Genomic DNA, 20,886 nt, shown 5'->3' on the forward strand with positions numbered 1-20,886 from the left:
AATAAAAGAAAAAAAAAAACTCATCTCCTATGTTACCCTTCATGAAAAGACAACAACGGCCCACACAAAAGAAGAAAAAATATTCTCAATGATTTTTCTCTATCCGATCGAATGCAAGCACCCATCACTCACCTATCCTTCCATCCAATGAAATACACAATGACAACAAAGTAAATTATCATCTTTAATTTTTTGTGTAGTAGGAAAAAAACTATTTTAAAATACCTATTTTGTTTGTTTATATATACATATATATAACAAAGTCACTAGCCACTTTACTCTTCTCCTCCTTAGCTTCTCATATTTTTCTCTGAGAATTGATCAGATAGAAGCAGTCGATGGAGTTGGGAAATAGATGGTCTCTTCGAGGAGAAACAGCCTTGGTCACTGGCGGATCCAAAGGGATAGGGTAGATATTTTGCTGTTATCTTCTTTTTATAGGATTTTTTTTATTTTTGAATAAAAAAATTGTTTTTTTATTATTTTGTTGCTGTTGCTATTGCAGGCGTGCTATTGTGGAAGAACTGGCAAGATTTGGAGCAGCAGCTCATACGCGTGCCAGGAATGAAGCAGAGCTGAAAGAGAGTTTGCAGAAATGGACAGATCTGAAGCTTCAGGTGACTGGTTCGGTCTGTGACGTCTCGTCCTCGGAAGAGAGGGAGAAGCTCATAAAGGAAGTCAGCGCCATCTTCAACGGCAAACTCAATATCCTAGTGATGATTGGCATTTGTTCTTGTCGTTGTTTTGATAAAATTGATAAATATTTTTTAATTCTCTAATTGGTAACTGAATTCGATCGATCGACTGTTTGTGTAGGTTAATAATGTAGCGTCTGGTTACATTAAACCAGTTTTAGAGGTGACTCAAGAGGACTACAAGCACACCATGAACACTAACTTGGAAGCTGGTTTCCATTTGAGTCAACTCGCTCATCCTCTTCTCAAGGCATCTGGACGGGGCAATATCATCTTCATTTCTTCAATTGCTAGTCTCGAAGGAACCACTTTTATGTCCGTCTATGGAACATCTAAGGGTATCCTAATTATTCTCCAAAAATATTAAAAAAAAAAAACATGTTAATATCTAAATGCAACATGAAAATTGGTTTGTCTTTAGGAGCGATGAACCAACTCACTAGATGCCTCGCTTGCGAATGGGCTAAGGACAATATTCGTATCAATTGTGTTGCTCCCGGTGTCATCAATACGCCGATGGCTAAGTGGGTATGTAATCGTTTATCTTTGTACTTAATTGTTCCTTTTTATTTAAATATCATAAAAATTTAAATTGCATAAAAGTTTTATGTTTAATAGCTCACGGAGAACGAAGAACTGGTAGCGAAGTGGTGTCATCGTACTCCGCTTGGCCGTGTGGGAGAGCCTGAGGAAGTGGCAGCTTCGGTTGTTTTTCTTTGCCTTCCTTCTTCCTCTTTCATCACCGGTCAAGTGATTGCCGTCGATGGAGGTAAAACAATATGCGGTGACTATTAAATCTCGACGTGTGTGTGTATATATATCTACACACACCACTTTAATAAAAACATGGGCATGTATGTTATATGATGGTATGCAAATTGGTTCTTTATTTTGATTTGAATTGTTTGGTTTTGGGACTCATTTTTGTTTGAGTAATTGATTTGGAAGTTAGATTTTGCTAATCAAGATGCATCTTGAGCTAATCCAATTTGTAATTACTTTTAATTCATGGATTGTGCTTAATATATTTTATTTTTTTGATGTGGATGAAGATGTTGGACGCATTTGTCATATTAGGGGACACTCAAGTTGGTTAGTTTGGATCTAGACTCACCCTTGGACTTTCTTTGTTGTACCTGTATCCTGCACACTCACAATACATATCAAATACAACAATAAACCTAACTTAAACCTTTGCCCAAACATCAAAACTTAGGACACCTAGATTGCTCCAACAATCTCCCCCTTTTTGATGTTTGGCAACCTGTTTAAGTTAGGGAAACATAAATGCAATACATATGCAAATAAATATGCAAATCAACTCATGCATAAATAATGGAACCTAAATCCCTAGGCTCCCCCTTCACCTAAGCTCCCCCTTGAGCTAGGATTTTCCGCAAAGGTAAACTTCTCCCCCTTTGCCTAAATAATCGCTCTCCCTTCACCTAAGCTCTCCCTCGAGTTAGGATTTCTCGCAAAGGTGTATAGGTTTCCCACTTAAACCTAGACTTCTCCCCCTTTGTCATACATCAAAAAGAGCTCCAACAATATCTCAATTGTTGAAAACATGTCATCCAAATTGACCCTAAACTCATGTATTTATCCCCCATGGATCTCATACATTTAAACGAGTTGACACGGTCAAGAACAATGCTGAAAAACACTTTTAGGCTGGTATCAGTCGACTGAACTAGGTACCAGTCGACTGCCCCCTTCGACAGAACCTTACAGAAGCATTCTGTAGTCGAAATCTACTGTTACCAGTCGACTGGTATCGGCACCAGTCGACTGGTATCGGCACCAGTCGACTGGTATCGACAAAATGAGCTTACAGAAACATTCTGTGCTCAAAAATACTGTTACCAGTCGACTGGTATCTGCACCAGTCGACTGGCACCCTATTTATGCAAAAATCAACCTTTTCAGGTCAACTTCAGAAATGCACCAGAAATTCCCTAGACCTCCAAAAATTTCCAAATTTTGTGGAGAGGTCTATTGTACCCTTGTCTACTTGGGAAAAATATATATAAAAATATATTTATCACAGATCCCAAGATTGACACAAAATTCAAAACTAGCTAAATAGTTCAATTGAACATTGACCTAAAGTCCTAGTTTTGGCTTCCTTTTGATGTATTTGCCCATACCAACCCATAATGCATCACTAGCATTAGTTTATATGACATCTATACATCAAAAACTAATTTTCATGCAATATGAACCCAATTCATATTTCTATGCATGAAACTCAACTCAATTGTGCCAACCCACTATGTTAGAGACTTAAGTCCGTCTCCAAACCACTTGGCACATTTGATAACCCATCTACCATGGGTCCCAAAGGCTCTTCCTAACCTTAGAATTCTTAATCTTAGTCACCTCCCTTGGCGACTCATCTACTATGACTAGGCCACTTCGGTGCACCTCGGGTGACACTTGGCCTACAAAACTCACCTTCTTAACCTTAGACATCTTGTCTTTGGTTAGTTTCTTCTTTCCCTTCACCTTAGACACATCATCCTTGCCATAATTATATGCCACCCTAGCATATTCCTTCTTATTGGCCTTGGATAACTCTCCCTTGTCCTTGGTCACACCTCCCTTACCAATGTGATGTGCTACCTTAGCACTTGACCTCCTTTTGGTCTTGGAGGGACCTAATTTGGCATTTTTGGATCTTTGACCACTCAAATACATGTCAAGTCCTTTAGGTCCAATAATGAACCTCTCTAGGACTTTCTCCATTTCTTCAAGCCTTACCTTCAAGGCTTGATTTTCTAATTCTAGGGTTCTAACCCTAGAGTCAACATGTCCACTTTGGACATCCTTAGACCTACCCACTTTCCTAGGCATATGTCTCATTTTCTTGGGATTAATGCTTAGGTTTTCAACCACCTTCTTCTCCTTAGGAAAGATAGGTTGTTTCTTTTTAGGTCTATCATTTGAAAATGATTTCCTAGGGTTATCACTTACATTAACCCTATTCCTATCATTATATCTAAAACCATAAATATGCATGGGCAAATAATTCATATTATTTCTAACATGCATGGAGGAATTGAATTTGAACTTGAATTCAAGTTAGGGTTTACCTCCCTTACCCTTGAAGCTCTTTTCTTCTCCCACTTTCTCAAGTGCGCCAATTTCTTGAGCTCTCCTCTCCTTGGGCACTTTGTGTGGTAGTGACCCCACTCACCACATGTAAAGCACCTAATGTGCTTCTTCTCCTTCTTCTTCCTACAACTCACATTAGTTTCTAAATTAACTTTAGTGAGTTTAGGGTTTACCTCCTTTACCTTCTTGAGCGAAGGACACCTACTCTTGTAGTGCCCCATCTTACCACACTCAAAGCATTTGATATGGTCCTTTGTGCTCTTCTTGGTAGTTGAGGTGGAGGTTTGAGCTTCCAAGATCTCCTCATCCTTGGATTGCTCTTCTTCATCTTCATTAGAAGATGTGGATGATACCTCCTCATCTTCCTTCTCCTCCTCGGATGTTGAGCTCGTGTCAACATTCGATTGGTCCTTCTCCTCTTGGACCAATGAGCCCTTCTCCTTGGGCTCCTCCTCTTCTTGGATTTGTGTATGACTCTCATGAAGCGCAATTACCTTTTTCCAAAGGTCACTTGCATTCTCGTATTCACCTACATTCAATATTGCATTAAGAGGTAATAAATTAATTAAAATTCTAGTTACCTCCTTGTCCGTCTCCGATTGCTCCCTTTGCTCATCGGTCCAATATCGACGTCGGAGACGCTTTCTCTTCTTGTCCGTTGGAACTTTAAACGGTTCCTCCAACGCAATCCATTGGTTCCAATTCATTTGGAACCACATCTCCATGCGCTTCCTCCAATAGTCGAAGTCCTCGTGCTCGTATGGAGGTGGGATTCGGATGTCCCATCCGAGAGGTCCCTCCGACTCCATCTTCTTCCTCTAGCCGCTCTCTTGGCGATTAGTCCAACAAGAGCTCACCTAGCTCTGATACCACTTGTTAGGACCTTGACGTCGGCTAGAGGGGGGTGAATAGCGTCTCACCCAAAACTTTACTTCCTATAATGTTAGTGCACAGCAGAATACAAAAACAAACTAACAAATACAAAAGTTAACCTAAAACAAGAAAGAAGAAGACAACAAACCAAACACAAACCCTAACACAAGGAGTTTACGTGGTTCGGAGATAACTTGCTGCTACTCCACGGCGTGTCCGTAAGGTGGACGATCCCTCAATCCGTCAGTAGATTAGTCTCCGGCAAACTCCGGCTAGCTCAACCTCCTTGTGGGTGGAGAAACCTCACCACAACTCCAACCAAGATCTCTTGGCACACAAAGATCTCTTGAGCACAAGTAGACTACTAATTAGACTTTAACCAAGTCCAATTTCGTCACCTTGGCCGGCCATACCAAGCTCCTTCTATAGAGCTTGGAACAAATCAGAACCTGTTTGCCCGTTACCAGTCGACTGGTCCTTGCACCAGTCGACTGGTGTCAGCCTAACGGCTATCTCAACGGCTCTGCTACAGTACATCAGTCGACTGCTACAGTACTGCTACAGTAACGCTACAATACTTCTACAGTAAACTCTAATTCTAGGATTTTACCTCGAGTACATTCACTCAGCACTCGTTCTCGCCCGACCAACCTAGACCTAGCCTTCTAGCCTCCTCCATCAGCCTTGCGTCCCTTGGATGCCTCCCCATCCTTCACGTCTTGCCTTCTGGAGCTTCCATCGGCCTTGTCATTATTGTCGGGTCTTCCTTTGCCAAGAGGTCGCACCTCCGGGACTTCATTCATTGCCAAGTCACACTTGGACTTACGTTACCAAGACTACATGCTTAGACTTACACCGCCAAGACTCATCCTTGGACTTTCCTCCTTTTCCAAGATCACACTTGGACTTACGTTGCCAAGACTGCATGCTTGGACTTACACCGCCAAGACTCACCCTTGGACTTTCCTTGTTGTACCTGTATCCTGCACACTCGCAATGCATATCAAATACAACAATAAACCTAACTTAAACCTTTGCCCAAACATCAAAACTTAGGGCACCTAAATTGCTCCAACAGACCCGACAATAATGACAAGGCCGATGGAAGTTCCAGAAGGCAAAACGTGAAGGATGGGGAGACATCCGAGGGACGCAAGGTTGATAAAGGAGGCTAGAAGGCTAGGTCTAGGTTGGTCGGGTGAGAATAAGTGCTGAGTGAATGTACTCGAGGTAAAATCCTAAAATTAGGGTTTACTGTAGCAGTACTGTAGCGTAAATGTAGCAGTACTGTAGCGTTACTGTAGCAGTCGACTGATGAATGTAGTAGTCGACTGGTGCACTGTAGAGAGCCGTTGGACTGGCACCAGTCGACTGGTGCAAGGACCAGTCAACTGGTAACGGGTAAATCAACTTACTGATTTGCTCCAAGCTCTATAAGAAGGAGCTTGGGATGACCGGCCAAGGTGACGAAATAGACTTGGTTAAAGCCTATTAGAGTCTCCCAAGCCCTCGTGTGATCGGTGTGCTTGTATTCAAGTGTTTGTGGCAAGGTTTCTCCACCGACAAGGAGCTTGAGCTAGCTGGAGGTTTTCGGGGGAGTCATCCACTGACGGATCGGGATCGTCCACCTTACGGACAGCCGTGGAGTAGGAGCTTTATCTCCGAACCATGTTAAATCAACGTGTTAGGTTTGCTTTCTCTTGTTAGTATTTGTTTTTGTATTTCTGCTGTGCACTAACATTATAGGAAGCGATCGATTTGGGTGAGACTCTATTCACCCCCTCTAGCGGACGTCAAGGTCCCAACAGGGGCTATGTTTCTGATGGGCTATTTAATCTCAATGTAATGACCATTAGACCTAAGATAAATAAAAATGAAAGTTTTTCCACTTATATGCTTGAGTCTTCATGTTTGTGGAATGGTAGACTATGACATGTTAACTATGATGTGTTACATAGATTAATAAATATGCAAAGCATACCTACATTCCACCTTGATCCAAAGCATAAGTGTGAAATTTGTGTTAAAGAGAAAATGACAAAGTCATCCTTTCAATATATTGAAAGAAGTAACGAACCACTTGACCTAATCCACACTGACGTGTGCGACCTAAAAGGTACGCCAACACGTGGTGGTAATAAATAATTCATCATTTTGTAGACGATAACACAAAATATTGTTATGTGCATCTTCTCAAAAGTAAGGATGAAGTTATAGAAAAATTTGTTCAATATAAAAATGAGATTGAAAACCAACTTAATAAAAAGATTAAGGTGGTTCAAAGTGACCGAGGCGGTAAATATGTATCACTGTTCGCTGAGTTGTGTGTTGAACATGGAATCAGACTGAAACAATAACTCTATATACTCCTCAGGAAAATAGAGTTGCTGAACAGAAGAACCGAACTCTAAAGGAGATAATGAATACTCTTCTATTGAGTTCTAGACTGTCAAAGTTCATATGGGGAGAAGCTGTGTTAACAGCTAATTACCTTTTAAATAAGGTACCCAGAAAGAAGATAGATAAGAGCTTTTATGAGTTGTGGAATAGAAGACAACCGTCATATAAATATTTATAAATGTGGGGGTATCTTGCTAAAGTGTTGGTGTCTGATCCGAAAAGGATTAAGATAGGACCAAAGACTGTTGATTGCATATTTATTGGATATGCACAAAACAGCAGTGTGTATTGATTTTTTGTGTATGAGTCATAAATACCAGAGATACATAAAAACTCAATAATAGAATCGAGAAATGTCTCGTTCTTCGAGCATGTGTTTCCGTATAAGACCCGAGAGAATGCTAGCTCCTCAAAGTGGGCATATGAAACACAAGGTGAAGATGATGATAAAGAACTAGTGGAGGTTGAGCTTAGATGGAGCAAAGAACTCGGGTAGAAAAATCTTATGGATCAAATTTTATCACTTTCATGTTAGAAAGTGAGCCCCAAAGTTACTTAGAAGTTGTAGGCTCTTTTGATGAACCTCACTGGAGAGAGACAATTGCATTTGAGATACACTCTATCTTGCAAAATCACACTTAGAAACTTGTGGATCATCCTCTCGGAAGTAAACTACTAAGTTGCAAGTGGATCTTTAAGGAGAAAATGAAGTCAGATGGTACAATTGATAAGTATAAGGGCAAATTGGTAATCAAAGGATATCGACAATGAGAAGACATTGATTACTTTGATACGTACTCTCCGGTGTCGAGAATAATTTCCATTAGAGTATTGCTGACTATTGCCACTCTGAAATCTCGAAATACATCATATGGATGTAAAGATTACCTTTCTAAACGAAGATTTAGAAGAGGAAATCTACATAGAGCAATATGAGAGGGTTTCTGTGTCATGATAGAAAAGCAAGATATGTAGATTGGTGAAGTTATTATATGGCTTGAAATGAGCACAAAAGCAGTGACATGAGAAATTTAATAATGTCGTGAAAGAATATGGATTTAAAATTAATAAATGTGATAAATATGTATACATGAAAATCACATAGAATGACTACGTCATCTTGTGCCTATATGTAGATGTTATACTTATCGTTGGGAGTAATGATAAAATAATCAAATCTACTAAAGATATTTGAACTCAAAATTTAACATAAAACACATGAGCCTAGTTGGTGTGATTCTAAGAATCAAAATTCTTAGATCAATAGAAGGATTTGTTCTTAGTCAATCCCATTATGTGGATAAGATTCTTGAGAAATTCACCAAGGGTGATACTGCGTTGGCATGAATGCCGATAAATACGAGTCAACATTTATTGATAAATCGAGGTGAAAATATCTCTCAGATAGAGTACTCTCGAGTGATTGGAAGTCTGATGTACATAATGAGTTATACACGACCAGACTTGGCCTACGCAGTAAGTAAACTGAGTAGATACACGAGTAATTTCAGTGTTGAGCACTGGAAAGAGATAACAAGAGTACTGAGCTATTTGAGATATACTCATGAATATGGACTGCACTATACAAGATCATATCTTGCTGTGATTGAAGGATACAACGATGCGAATTGGATATTTGACATAAATGACTCTAAATCTACGAGTAGATATGTATTCACTTTTAGAGGTACAGTCATATACTGAAAATCTCCTAAACAAATGGTAATAACCAGATCCACGATGGAATCTGAGTTTGTAGCTCTTTACAGATGTGGTGAAGAGCTGAATGACTACGACAATTCTTAGAAGATATTCCACGATGGTCAAAACATGTACTGACAATTTGCATATATTACGATAGTCAATCAACAATCGATCAGGCACAGAGCCATCTGTATAATGGTAAGTCTAAACATATACATCATAAACATAATACCATTAGACAACTACTCTCAACAGGAATTATCACTATTAACTATGTTAAGTCAAATGATAACCTAACGGATCCGCTAACCAAGGGATTAAACAGAGAGTTAGTTGTAAGCTTATCACTAGGAATGACCTTGATGTCGTTATCAGTGTATTGGAGTGTATACTGAAAGTCTAAGCTTTTGTAAACATTTATGTTAAATAAAGAATCACATTTGGTCAATTTATCTACATTTGTTTGTAGTTGTTCAATTAATTTATATTGTAGATAATATAGTATGTGGTGTCACATATAGAAGATGATGTTATCAGTACCTTATAAATTATAAACAGTAGCTAGCTCACGACTAAAATGGAAAGGAACAAACCATTGGAAGGTCGTAGTGTAATTAGGAATTAGTTTATCTTGACTATATAATTACACTAGTACACTTAGAGTGTATTGAGTAGGACCATTTGAGGTTGTTTCTTTTATACTGACTTTATAAAGGAACAAATATCTCAGTTATTATGGAGGTGTGTGCTCTTAATCCTAATATAATAACAAGCACATATATTTGATATTTATTTCTTTAATTTATCAATGGGTGAGATTTAGTTCGATGAATCAATAAACCCGATAAGTTGGAAAATGATATCACTTATAGTGTGTGTTGTTGATTATAGAAGGAAACTGTGTCCTAGAGATACTAGGTTGATAATGTCCCCAAGAGGAGCTCATAAGGATTGTCATGTTAAATCCTACAGGTGGACTTAGTCCGACATGACGATAAGGTTGATTGGTACTACTCTTGGACTAAGATATTAATTAAATGAGTTGTCAGTAACTCACTTAATTAGTGGACATTCGATATCTTAAACACAGGGAGACTAACACACTTATAATAAGAAGGAGCCCAAAAATGTAATTTGGGATTGGTGCGGTAGTTCAATAATAGTTCTCTAGTGGAATGAATTATTATTGATAAAATTAAGTTGTGTGTTCGGGGCGAACACGGGATGCTTAATTTTATCGGGAGACCAAAACCAATTCCTCCTCTCGGTCCCTATCGTAGCCTCTTATTTATAGAGTACTATACCCACCTAAAGGGGGTCGGCCAAGCTAGCTTGGAATCAAGCTAGGGTCGGCCTAAGCATGGTTTAAGGTGGTCGGCCCTAGCTTGAACCCAAGCTAGAGGGGGCCGGCCATATTAAATTTAAAAGAATTTTAATTTTAATTTTTATTATGTGGAAGATATAATTTATTAAAGAGGATTAAAATTAAAATATCTCTCTTGTAAAGGATGTACAAAAGATTAAAAAAAGAGATTATATCTCTTTCCTTATTTGTAGATTGGTGAGATATTTTATTTTCTCTTTAAAAATTATTCACATGTTGAAAAATTAAAATTATAGAAATTTCTTTTTATCAACCATGAAGAGATTTTTGAAGAGAAATTTATTTTTAAAATTTCCGGAAACAAATTAGGAAGTTTTAATTTGTTGATTAAAACTTGTCTAATTTATTCCTCCATGATGTGGCCGGCCATTATAGTTTAATTGAGAAATTTTATTTTATTTTTCTCAATTAAATCATGTCAAGGAAATTAAGGAAATTTTATTGTAATTAAATTTCCTAATTTACCAAGGCTAAGGAATATAAAAGAAGGGGTGGGGGTGCCTTCATTGGATACAACCTCTATTATTTCTCTCCCTCTTTTCCTTGGTGTTGTGGCCGGCCATCATCATCTCCCTCTCTTCCTCTTGTGGTGGCCGAATCGTTCATCTCCCTTGGAGCTCTTGTGGTGGTCGGATACTACTTGGAGAAGAAGAAGAAGAAGGAGAGAAAGCTTGCATCTCTTGGAGCTTGGTTGGTGTTTTGTTCTTCATCCTTGGTAAAGCTTCCTTATTGTGGCCGAACCTAGCTAGGAGGAGAAGAAGGTGGTTGGTGTTTTATCATCTCGGAAGATTGTTGCCCACACAACGTCCGAGGTTAGAAGAGGAATACGGTAGAAGATCAAGAGGTCTTTCTAGAAGGTATAACTAGTAATTTTTCCTTTCCGCATCATACTAGTTATTTATGGAAATAATACCAAATACAAGAGGTTTACGATTCTAATATTTCGAATATGTTTTTCGATGTTGTGTTCTTTTGTTTTATTTATCCTTGTGATTTGATTGTTCTTTTCGGTTAACCTAAAGTTATTTTAGGAAATTAAATATTAGCTTTCTATAAAAGGTTTTGTCTAGTCGGTGGTGGTTGCTCCCATATCCAAGAAAGTCGTGTGCCTCGCCACGTCAGTACTGAGAACCAATTATGGAAATTAATATTTAATGGAATTAATAACTTAAGGTGATTTGGGTTGAACGTGTTAAGTTCCGCAGGAGACCCAAGTCAAAAACCTAAAAGAACGAATAGATTAAGTTTTAGATCAAACGTGTTAAGTTCCGCAGGCGATCCAAAATTTAATTTAAAAGAACACATGGTAGCTAGGAAAAGGTTCAGACCTTTGTACAAAATTTTTGTACAGTGGAACCTCTAGGTTTTCTGAGTAGCAACCAACACAGTGATCAGTGCAAAGGACACCCAACCTATGTTGACTGGAGATCTCAAGAATTAGGTTCAAAGAGACAACTAATTTACACTAACTAGATACATTGTGGGGGGTAGTCCAGCCTAATAGAACAGTAACTGGATCAGGGTAAGCCGATGGGCTTTTAATGATTAAGAAGAGTAGATGACTACTCTTGAGGGATCACCTATGTGAGAAAGAAGTAGAGCAGTTTCGAAGAGAATTGGAGGCAAATTTCTTAGAGCTTCTCACAGAACCAGACGTGTTCATGGCCAAGAACGAACACATTCATAAGGACTGAGTTGTATGAGGAAAAGTCTTGAGATGAGATATATCAATACTTATACCGACGACAGAATAGTTCAAGGATATCATGTCTACTATCAGCCAGTAAGCAAACAGATCTTCACAAGGGAAGGTTCAAAGGGTAAAACCTACCTATCCTATACTGGACTCAACTGTTAAATGCTATCACATACCCTATCTCCATTCATGTGGGGGATTGTTGGATATAAGTGATGTGAATGGAAAAGAGGTGGAAGAGGAAAGATGTTCCATTGTGAATGGGACTTTAGTCCCACATTGGAAATTGCATGGCATGTTGGTTGATTTATATTGATTCACATACATTGAGGATGTGAACAAATGTATGGGGAGAGGCTTTCTCTCACGCGTGGGTGTGCAGGGGGTGCAAATTAAGGGCCCAGATTGCACTGAACCATGTTGACTCATGTGCGGGCACAATCTGTGCGTGCCGAATGCCAGACTGGTCAAGACAAAATTTGTCCAAGTGGAACAACCAATATTTTACCACGTAAACCTTTTTGCTGCTTGTGTAACGGATGCATTAAAGAAAAATTAATATAGCCGAGTGAAACATTGGCGTTACATAGTTGGTAAATAATGATCATTAAACGATCATTAACGCTGCCCATTGGTTTTTGCTCCTATATAAGGAGGTTGCAACTATAAGTAAAAGGTTACACATATAAGAAAGAAAAGTAACAGAAGCTCTTCACCTACGTCCCTCCTCCTCTGTCATGCAACTTTTGCTTGACGGAGTGCATGTGATAGTTCGGGTACCGTGATAGTTCGGGTACCACTTAGTTTGTCGTGACCATCAGTTCTTGGTGGGAATCACGGTTAACCGTTGTATCATGGGAAACAATGAACTGAGGAAACCTGGAAGTACAGTCGAAGGTGGGGTGAATTTGATTCAAGGAAACTGCGTATCGCAGGCCTCGGTTCACACATTCGGCTGCTTGCATCGCTCACCCGGTTGCAACGCCCGCTCGGCCTCAATTCCCGTTCGATTGTCCTACTCAACGAAATTTGCTCGGCAGATAACTTGGTTAGCCTTTCCGTCCGGTCGGCCGCACGCGCGCTCAGCTCGCCCGGCCTCTCCACTTGCCTGGTCGACCTCTCTGGCCGCTCGTTCGATCGTCCTGTTTGCTTCCCCGACCGACATATCGATTGGCCTTTCTGATTGCCCGGCCGGCCTCTCGCTCAGCCTATCTTATTTCCTAACCGGCCTATAGCTCGACTTGTTTGCTCTCCCGACCGGCTTCTAACCCGGTCGACTTCTCTGTCCGATCGAACTTGCTCGGCCTTACTACTCGGTCGACCTCTCTGCTATGCGACTCGTATGCGGGGTTGGTCGCTCACCGGCTCGGCCTAACTGCCCAGTCGGTCGCTCTGCACTATTCTCGATCGACCAATCTACTGCTTTCCCGCTCGGCCATTAAGTCCACTCGAAGTTTGCTGCTAGGACTCGGAGCTCGGTCTGCACTTAGTAATTAGTAGAAATCAGCTCCTACTGACAGCTTGAGATTATCAGCTCAGGTCATTTCGACAGTTAAGTGAATTTAATTCGATGTATTTAAATTCAGCTAATACCCTGTAAATTTCTAACAACAGATTATTTTGTCCAACATGTTCTACTTCTTGCAAGGAAAAAGAAAGCCATAACCAACCTCTTTTTACACTTTGTCTTCGATGTTCATTTACAAAGGAGTAAAGTACAAAATAAGTGGATAGTTTCAGAAATTGCTCATGTCCACATCTCTCATTACTAAAAGCATCCATAACGTTAACTCATTATAATATTCATCATCTTGTAAAAAAAAACACAAGATTCACTATCATATACTCATTATAACAACATATATTGTATGTAGTTCTTGTTTATTTCTTCCCATAATATATATCTAATAATCTTAAGAAAAATAACAATAGAAAAAAGAGATAGATAAAGAAAGGACACCAGACAAAGGAAGAATTATCAGACGAAAAAAAGAGAGATAAATTTCACAGAAAAAATAAATAAGGATAACATTCACATATATGGACGCTTTATTTCCCTTATGTGTAATAATAATATTATATTGTTTTGATAAAGAATCATATATACACTATGTGTGTGAGTTTCTTCATTTATTTGGAAGGAACATCAAAAGAAAACTTGAGTTATTTGTCATTTATGTTTCGATCCCAAATTATGAGAAAACCAAGATGGAAGATTGGTTATTTAACAATTTTGAAAAATCAATAAATATGTTACAATGCAAGTGATCCTTGACTATTAGTCATGTAAATATATAAATGGCCATTAGGTTTACAATGTATCATTATGATTAAATTGTTATTCCTCCAAATAAATATAAGAGGAGAAACATATTCTTCCCTTCCAATTAATCATCTTTTCCAATTTTTTCTCTATTATTCAGCCCCTCTAAGTCAATTACTTGGGCTTCTAACAAGAGAAATGAAACAATAAACCTTCAATGCATAGTGAATTAAGACAACCTCCTTCCTTCACTTGACTATGGATTTTGATAGTTGTGTACAAATAGACCTAAGATAATTATAATCGCCTTATAAAAATGTCAAACCATGTCAAATGCCCATCACTTACACAATAAGATAAGTGGAGTCAGTTTATGCTTATTCTGCTCATTGTTCAATAGGCCTTTTTTACCCAATTAGCAACTATACTATTAGCAATTTAAAATCCAACTAGATATGGCAATATAATTTTTCCATTTCATTTGGCTCACATTTGTGGCTTAATCCTATTAGCATGTCAAACTTTTGTGGCCTTCCTAATAGACATGAAAAATATGATTTATTTTTTCATTTTATTCTACCTTTAAGTATTTTGGTTGGTAGAAATTTCATAAACTAATTTAAATAAATTATTCAATGTGCAATATAACTCAAGTTGGGATGATAGGACAATGAATCTTTGAGACAAAAAAATTACAAGAAATATGAGTCATATAGATGTAATATGAATATAAATAAACCTAACATTTTGTCTCATTGTTGGATAAAACTCTCTCTCTCTCTCTCTCTCTCTCTCTCTCTCTGTTTTCATTATCATATAGAATCTTAATAACTTAAAATTAGCTAATTAAGAGCTAGCTCATTTTCAATCTCCCCTTTTCTTTCCATTTTTCGTTCAACTAATTTTAATTCTGCTAATTTTTCATTTGCTGTAATGATTTACCCAATGGCATGTTAGCTTTGGACCCATTTTGCATTTTTTTTTTAAATGTTTATCCAATTGAAACTTTTCAAATTTTTGCAATTGAAGTATGAAAAGAATTGAAGCTTGATAGCTGGAAGACAAAAAATAAATATTTGAAGTTGTGTTGATAAATAACAAGGAGCAAACAAATAGAAAATAAGGTTAAAAGAAATATAAAAATGTCGTTAAAATTAAAATGAAGAAACAAAATAGACTGTGTGAGATTAAACAAATACATGATTCTCATAATCTTGGAGACTTCTCACAGTGTTAATTTGTGCACATTTTTCCAATTTCAAGAATTTGAATATGGATCATACAGCTAATTAGTAGGATTTTTTTTCACACTTTTCTCCATGGTTTATTTATTTTTTATTTTTAAAAAAGCAAGATCTTGTTCCACAGAGTTTGCCTCTATTATAAATATCTTCAAATTACCAATATCAAGAAGATTCTGACCTTAAAGTGCTATGACTATTAAAGATTCAAACAATTTTGCTTTTGTGTGTTTTATTTTGTGCTACTAATAGGCTATCCATTTTATTTAACTTGTTCTCTTTACTTTGTTTGAAAGTTGCTATTGACATCTGCAATTAGTCTTGAGACAAGATGAGATGAAGGATAACGTTTGAATTAAGAACATGATAAGCAATGGATACATTAAAGTCATGTTTGTTAGCAATGTTGCAATTTCTATTCCATGCACCAACAGATCAATTTAAAATTTTCTAGATCAGAAAGTGTGTGCTTTAGTTAATGTACCTGAGCATTCGCTTCTGAAACAAACCCATTGGGCATTGTTGGTGGTATCTTGGCATGCTTTCTTTTACCTCTCAATAGTTGATGTCACACTGCATCCAGAATAAAATTTTGTTTTCAGGAGCTTTCTTCTGTTTAAAAAAATCAGAAGTTCAAGTGCTTTTCTTAAATTAAACATCAGCAACCATTTAAAAATAGTTCTACACAATATATCTAAATTAAATGTTCTTCAGAAACATATTTATTATTTCAGACCTCAGTGTAAAACTATCTTTCAGAGGCAACCATACTTGCATAAGTGCTTTGCATAAGATGAATTTAGTTTGCTCCATTCTCAAAGAAACAGTGACATATTAGATTTATTTAGTCACTAAGTTTTAAACCATAAGGACATACCAGATAAATGCAATAGGCATAGAGAAAAAAGAAATACAATTAGAAAAGAAAGAAAATAGAAAGGAAGATAAAAAGATATATAAAGTTCATTAAGACAGTTTCGGCTAAGGTTTTCACCTAAATTCTATACATGAATGTCTTAAAATGATATGCATGATGCAAATTTTTAAGGCCTGAAAATGTCTAATAAGTGGCACAAAGACAAAAAAGAAAAGACAAGTAAGGCATTCGATCCAATCATCCTCAGTGGATATGAACACACCCCAATTAATTACAAGAAAGCCTCAGTGATAGTATGTACAATATGTCCACTACCATAATGCTCAGCATTTACTTAGACATAAATGACCAGGCAAATTATACTTTTCAATGAGAAAAAATATATAACAGAGCAAATTAGCATAGGACGCCACATCTTTGAATTTTTTTTCTGAAGGAAACTTGGGCTGCTGGGCAGGTTAGGCAATCAAGTTGACAAAAAAATATTAAATACTAGTAATATTACCATATAGTTTAATATCTCGTGTGCAGCAAGCTGGTACCAGAGATCAGTATGCCAAATCCATATCTTCTAATATCTTGTTGTCGTCTATCGTTTTGAACACAAAGCCTGAAGTTGAATACTTCGATCAATCCACAAGGTTCTTTCATATTCAGAAGTGACACACCCACGAGACTGACACCCAAAGGTCTTATCAAATTTTAAAATGAATTAACTGACACTATCTGCCAAAGCAAAATTTGATTCAGGGCCAAGCTTTTTTATTGTAAAGTCGTAAGAGCATCCACAGTGGATAGACCCTGCTGAGAGCTCCTTCGTTGTCACGTCTGTGCCACATCAAAAGTTAAAAGCCTCATACCTCCTTCCACTATCAAAAAAAACCTTTCAACAACACCATCATGGATCCCACACTTTTCATTATATATAATTCTCATTTCTCCTTCATATTTTACATTATACACCATTAAATTTTTATAAAATTTAAATTTATAAATTGTTAACCTGAAACAACATTAATAATTAAAAAAAATATATAAATATTACAGTGCATCAAATAAAAAAAACATAAATTATAATAATAGCCCTAAAAATAAACGTAAACTCATCTACACCAAGCCATGTCTCTGTTTAATTTTTTCCACCATTTTCTCATATAAATAAAGTTGTCCTGGTGTTATCTCACTGGTATCCTTCATAAGAATTTCATAATCCTTATGAAAGATCTCGGCTTCCCGCAAAGTCATTTTTTGGATTTGATATTCTTTAATATCTTGTCATTCTTTGTCGATGCTATGTTTCATTGTGTTGCCCTCTCTGACTTTAGATTTGCCCTTTCTCTTCACTTCCTTTTGCCCTATAGGGCGAATGCGGACTTCAGAGTCATCTAAATCAACACTTGTATCTGGATTTGATGTTGAAGTGTTTTCCCCTGATTCGGATGTCCTTGCCTTCTTGTTAGAGTAATGAGCAACTGATTGTGGAGTATATTTTTCATATTCTTTGAGAACCCTCCACACATGCATATACTTAAAATCCTTGCCTTTGTTGTTGGCTTTCCACATATTCAATGCATTCTCCAACACATTCTCGTCACTCCAAGCGCTTTGCCGATGAGTATAAAAATTATTATAAGTTGCAAAAAATTCATTTACCATCGGTGCAAACCTATAATAATGTGATTTCAGCCGCTGATAACTTCTCGTCATAGATCCAGTGGGGCGATGTTTGTTGTAGTAATCAGCTATACGTTTCCAAAAAGCTTGATCCTTCTGGCCATTACCAATGATTGCATCAGTGTTTATAGTTGCCCATGACTTCGCAAGGACCACATCTTCATCGAGAGACCAAATTCTTCGTTTCGATTCATTTTCCTCCAGCTCAACTTCACGCTCCTCTTGTGATGAGTGTGGTGGAACAGATGATGGTGTTAGAGATTCTTTGTCGCTGATAGATGGATCAATAGTTGCCCTTCTTGATTCATTCGAATGTATGACAGGTGGTTGAGTAAGAGAAAATACGTAAGGATAAGGCATCCCAAGTTGGCTACCCATTGTTGACAAATCTTGGGATGGATACATACCAAATGGAGCTGGAGCGGCGTTACTTGGATTCCACGTCTGCAAAAAATTTTGAGAACTTTGGGAATTTGGAAATTTTGGAGAATATTGTGGAACATATGAAATATTTTGAACATTTGGAGGATATTGTGCGTGAGAGAAAATATGAGGATATTGGATATTTGGAGGAATGCGGGTATTTTGAGAAGATGAATTTCCTTCCGTATTTGAAGAATTCAAAAGATTCGTAAAGAAAGTATTGAGATTTTCATCCATCTCGAATACAAATAGGGAATGAAAGGAAGAAATGAGTTGAGAGTAAAGTTTGCAATGGAATGAATGAAATTGATCCCATATTTATATATATATTTTATAATAAAAAATTAAATTAAAACGTTGAACAATGGCTAAAAATTAATTGTTGTTCAACGGCATACAACGTCTGCGCCACAGCCGTTGTTGTCTTTTTATTATTTTTATAATTATTAAAAAAAATAATATAAAAAAAATTAAAAAGCACAACGAAGCGGCTCCATAACTATGGACCGTTTCGTCGTGTAAAGTAAAAAACCTCCCTTCCACTATGAGTGAAAGGTTTCTCCCCCAAGACACGTCACAGTGGGAGCTCCTTGTGGATGCTCTAAGAAGCTGGCTCTCAATTGCTTCCCATGAAGAGAGAAATCACATAAAAACAAAAGGGCCGATGTTGCTAATAAATAAATAAAGCAGCATATTGAGCTGCTCCTGTTTCCAAGGCCTCTTACCTTCCTTCAGTCCGACCTTAGTTTCCTCGAGAATGCCATTGGTACTCTCAGCCACGGTGGCACTCGATCCCACCCACAGTGCAATTAACTCCCTCCCTTCTTTGACCCACACTCTTTGGGCTTTTCGAGAGCTAGTTCTTCTTCTCCTGATTCTTCTTCTACCTATTTTTTATCCCCCAAAAGAAACCTCATACCTCTTGTTTCCTTTATACTCCCCATGCAAAGCTAACACACGGTACGTTCATCCCATTGGCTCCTCAGTCTTCTTCTGCTCTGTCTCCGTACTGAACACTTTTCTCTTGCATTATTTTATGATAAGATTCAATTGAACAAGAACCCTAGACCACAGATGAAGATTAGCATTCAACCAATTGTAAAGATTGACTTGTGACCTCTGTGACTTTGAGAGCTTCCCTGGTCCTTTTGGCTAAGGAATGGACTATAAAAATCAGAGTGTGACATCACTCAACACCTCCTTTCCTTCACTCGTTGGATCCCTGTGGGCCCAGGCTAGGGGCCGCTGGGCGGCGGGACCCGTCTTTTTTGCACAATCAGTGGGATTAGAGAAGAGCAGCAGCAAGCAACAACAAGAATTAAGGGGAGAGAGAGAGGAGGAAGAGATGTCAAAGAAAGAGGGTGGGTGGATTTGTGGAGAAGAGATTATACCAATAGAATCCACAACCACTCATCCAATAACACGGATTATACTCTCCCTTCGATTCCTTCTCCATTTCCTAACTGCTGTTGCTTAAATTCCACCCAACAAAGCTTTCAAAAGTAAGCAAAAGAGACAAAGAGCCAATATGTGTGCACAGACCTTTGCAGATCTCAACTCCAAACACCAAAAACCAGAAACAAGGATTCGACCATGTCTAAAGAAGATTTACTCGAACCTCTCCGTGCAACCCTAGTCATTTCGCTGTCTAACTACTTGTGAAATTGCCTGAATGAGAAAACCATCCATCAGCACCTGTTGCTGGCATACTCGTAGAGGCGGCCGCGGCAGGAGAAGACGACGAGCGCGAACTCAGCGTCGCACAGGAGCGACAACTCGTAGGCCTTCTTGAGTAACCGTTGCGGCGCTTGCGGAAGGTCACCTGCCGGCTGGTCGTGTTCTCGATCCGCTTGATCTCGAACTTCCCCCGGCCCATCCTCCTCGCCATTGCCGCTACCACCGGTGACCCCAGGTTGCCGCCCTCTAACCCTAGTAATCAAACACTGGAAAAAAAAATGAATCAAATTGAGCAAGAACAAATTCTCGATCGACGACTCACAGGCAGAAACCCGGATCGAAAGTTTGACGGATCAAAATCGAGAAAAACTCAATAAAAATATCTCACTGATCTCTATCTGCTTTATGCTCCATGGGACGAATTATGAGTGCTTATCAGGTGAGGCATATGGATTGGCATCGGCATCAGCTTTCTAGGCGGCATTATCATCATGAGAGAGAGAAAGAGAGAGACGGAAAGGACACGGAGGGAGAGAAAGAAAGTGGTTTGATTGTTGGGGTCTTGACACGGGGTTTGTTGTAATAGACGGCCTTTCTCCGTTTGAGATCGACCTTTAGAATATTAGTCGAATTTAATTTTCATTCTATTATATTTAATTTATTTTTTTTTTATTTTAGTTGGGGTCAGATATTCAAATTTATATTGATTGTTATTGATCGTTAAAATTTTAGACAAATTTTTGACCATAGACACAAAAAGAGTACTGATCCGGCGAGAGACGAGTCGACGTCTGTAAACCCTCCGAGTGAAAGACCGTCGAGCTCCGATGTTAAAAATCGAGAGACGAGCCGACGTCTATAAACC

At 38.1% G+C, this 20,886-nt stretch overlaps 2 protein-coding genes across 7 annotated transcripts in view; one reads left to right on the forward strand and one right to left on the reverse strand.

The window, feature by feature from the left end:
- Positions 1-20,561, reverse strand: part of LOC121997379 (glutathione S-transferase T3-like) — a 75,857-nt gene extending 55,296 nt beyond the window's left edge. For 2 of the 5 annotated variants that reach the window (XM_042551760.1, XM_042551759.1), the window contains exons 1-2: positions 16,753-19,754; positions 15,855-15,943 (exon numbers count right to left, since the gene is read on the reverse strand). In XM_042551760.1, coding sequence (XP_042407694.1) covers positions 17,523-18,581 — 1,059 coding nt within the window. In that variant the 5' untranslated portion in view covers positions 18,582-19,754 and the 3' untranslated portion in view covers positions 15,855-15,943; positions 16,753-17,522. Of the gene's footprint in view, positions 1-15,709; positions 15,944-16,752; positions 19,755-20,039; positions 20,288-20,409 lie in introns of those variants that run through there. The other 3 variants (XR_006116265.1, XR_006116266.1, XM_042551758.1) reach the window with 3 other exon arrangements.
- LOC121997380 (tropinone reductase homolog At5g06060-like) lies at positions 249-1,616 on the forward strand. Of its 2 annotated transcripts, none has more exons than XM_042551762.1 (5): positions 249-409; positions 506-713; positions 817-1,033; positions 1,117-1,223; positions 1,314-1,616. In XM_042551762.1, exons 1-5 carry the CDS (start codon positions 339-341, stop codon positions 1,488-1,490), a joined length of 780 nt encoding a protein of 259 aa, XP_042407696.1. In that variant the 5' UTR covers positions 249-338; the 3' UTR covers positions 1,491-1,616. The 2 variants fall into 2 exon arrangements, with proteins under 2 accessions (XP_042407696.1, XP_042407697.1); XM_042551763.1 differs by having other exon boundaries at positions 1,299-1,434.
- Positions 20,562-20,886: the final 325 nt, after the last annotated feature.

This window comes from Zingiber officinale, chromosome 6A, assembly GCF_018446385.1.
Source record: "Zingiber officinale cultivar Zhangliang chromosome 6A, Zo_v1.1, whole genome shotgun sequence".
NCBI classification, from domain to species: domain Eukaryota; kingdom Viridiplantae; phylum Streptophyta; class Magnoliopsida; order Zingiberales; family Zingiberaceae; genus Zingiber; species Zingiber officinale.

Bases quoted from the DNA above. Each gene is read 5' to 3' on its own strand.
- LOC121997380 (XM_042551762.1), top strand. From the start codon at position 339: ATGGAGTTGGGAAATAGATGGTCTCTTCGAGGAGAAACAGCCTTGGTC. The intron at 410-505 runs GTAGATATTTTG...TTGCTATTGCAG, and splicing joins GGCGGATCCAAAGGGATAGG to GCGTGCTATTGTGGAAGAAC. The intron at 1,224-1,313 runs GTATGTAATCGT...TATGTTTAATAG, and splicing joins ATACGCCGATGGCTAAGTGG to CTCACGGAGAACGAAGAACT.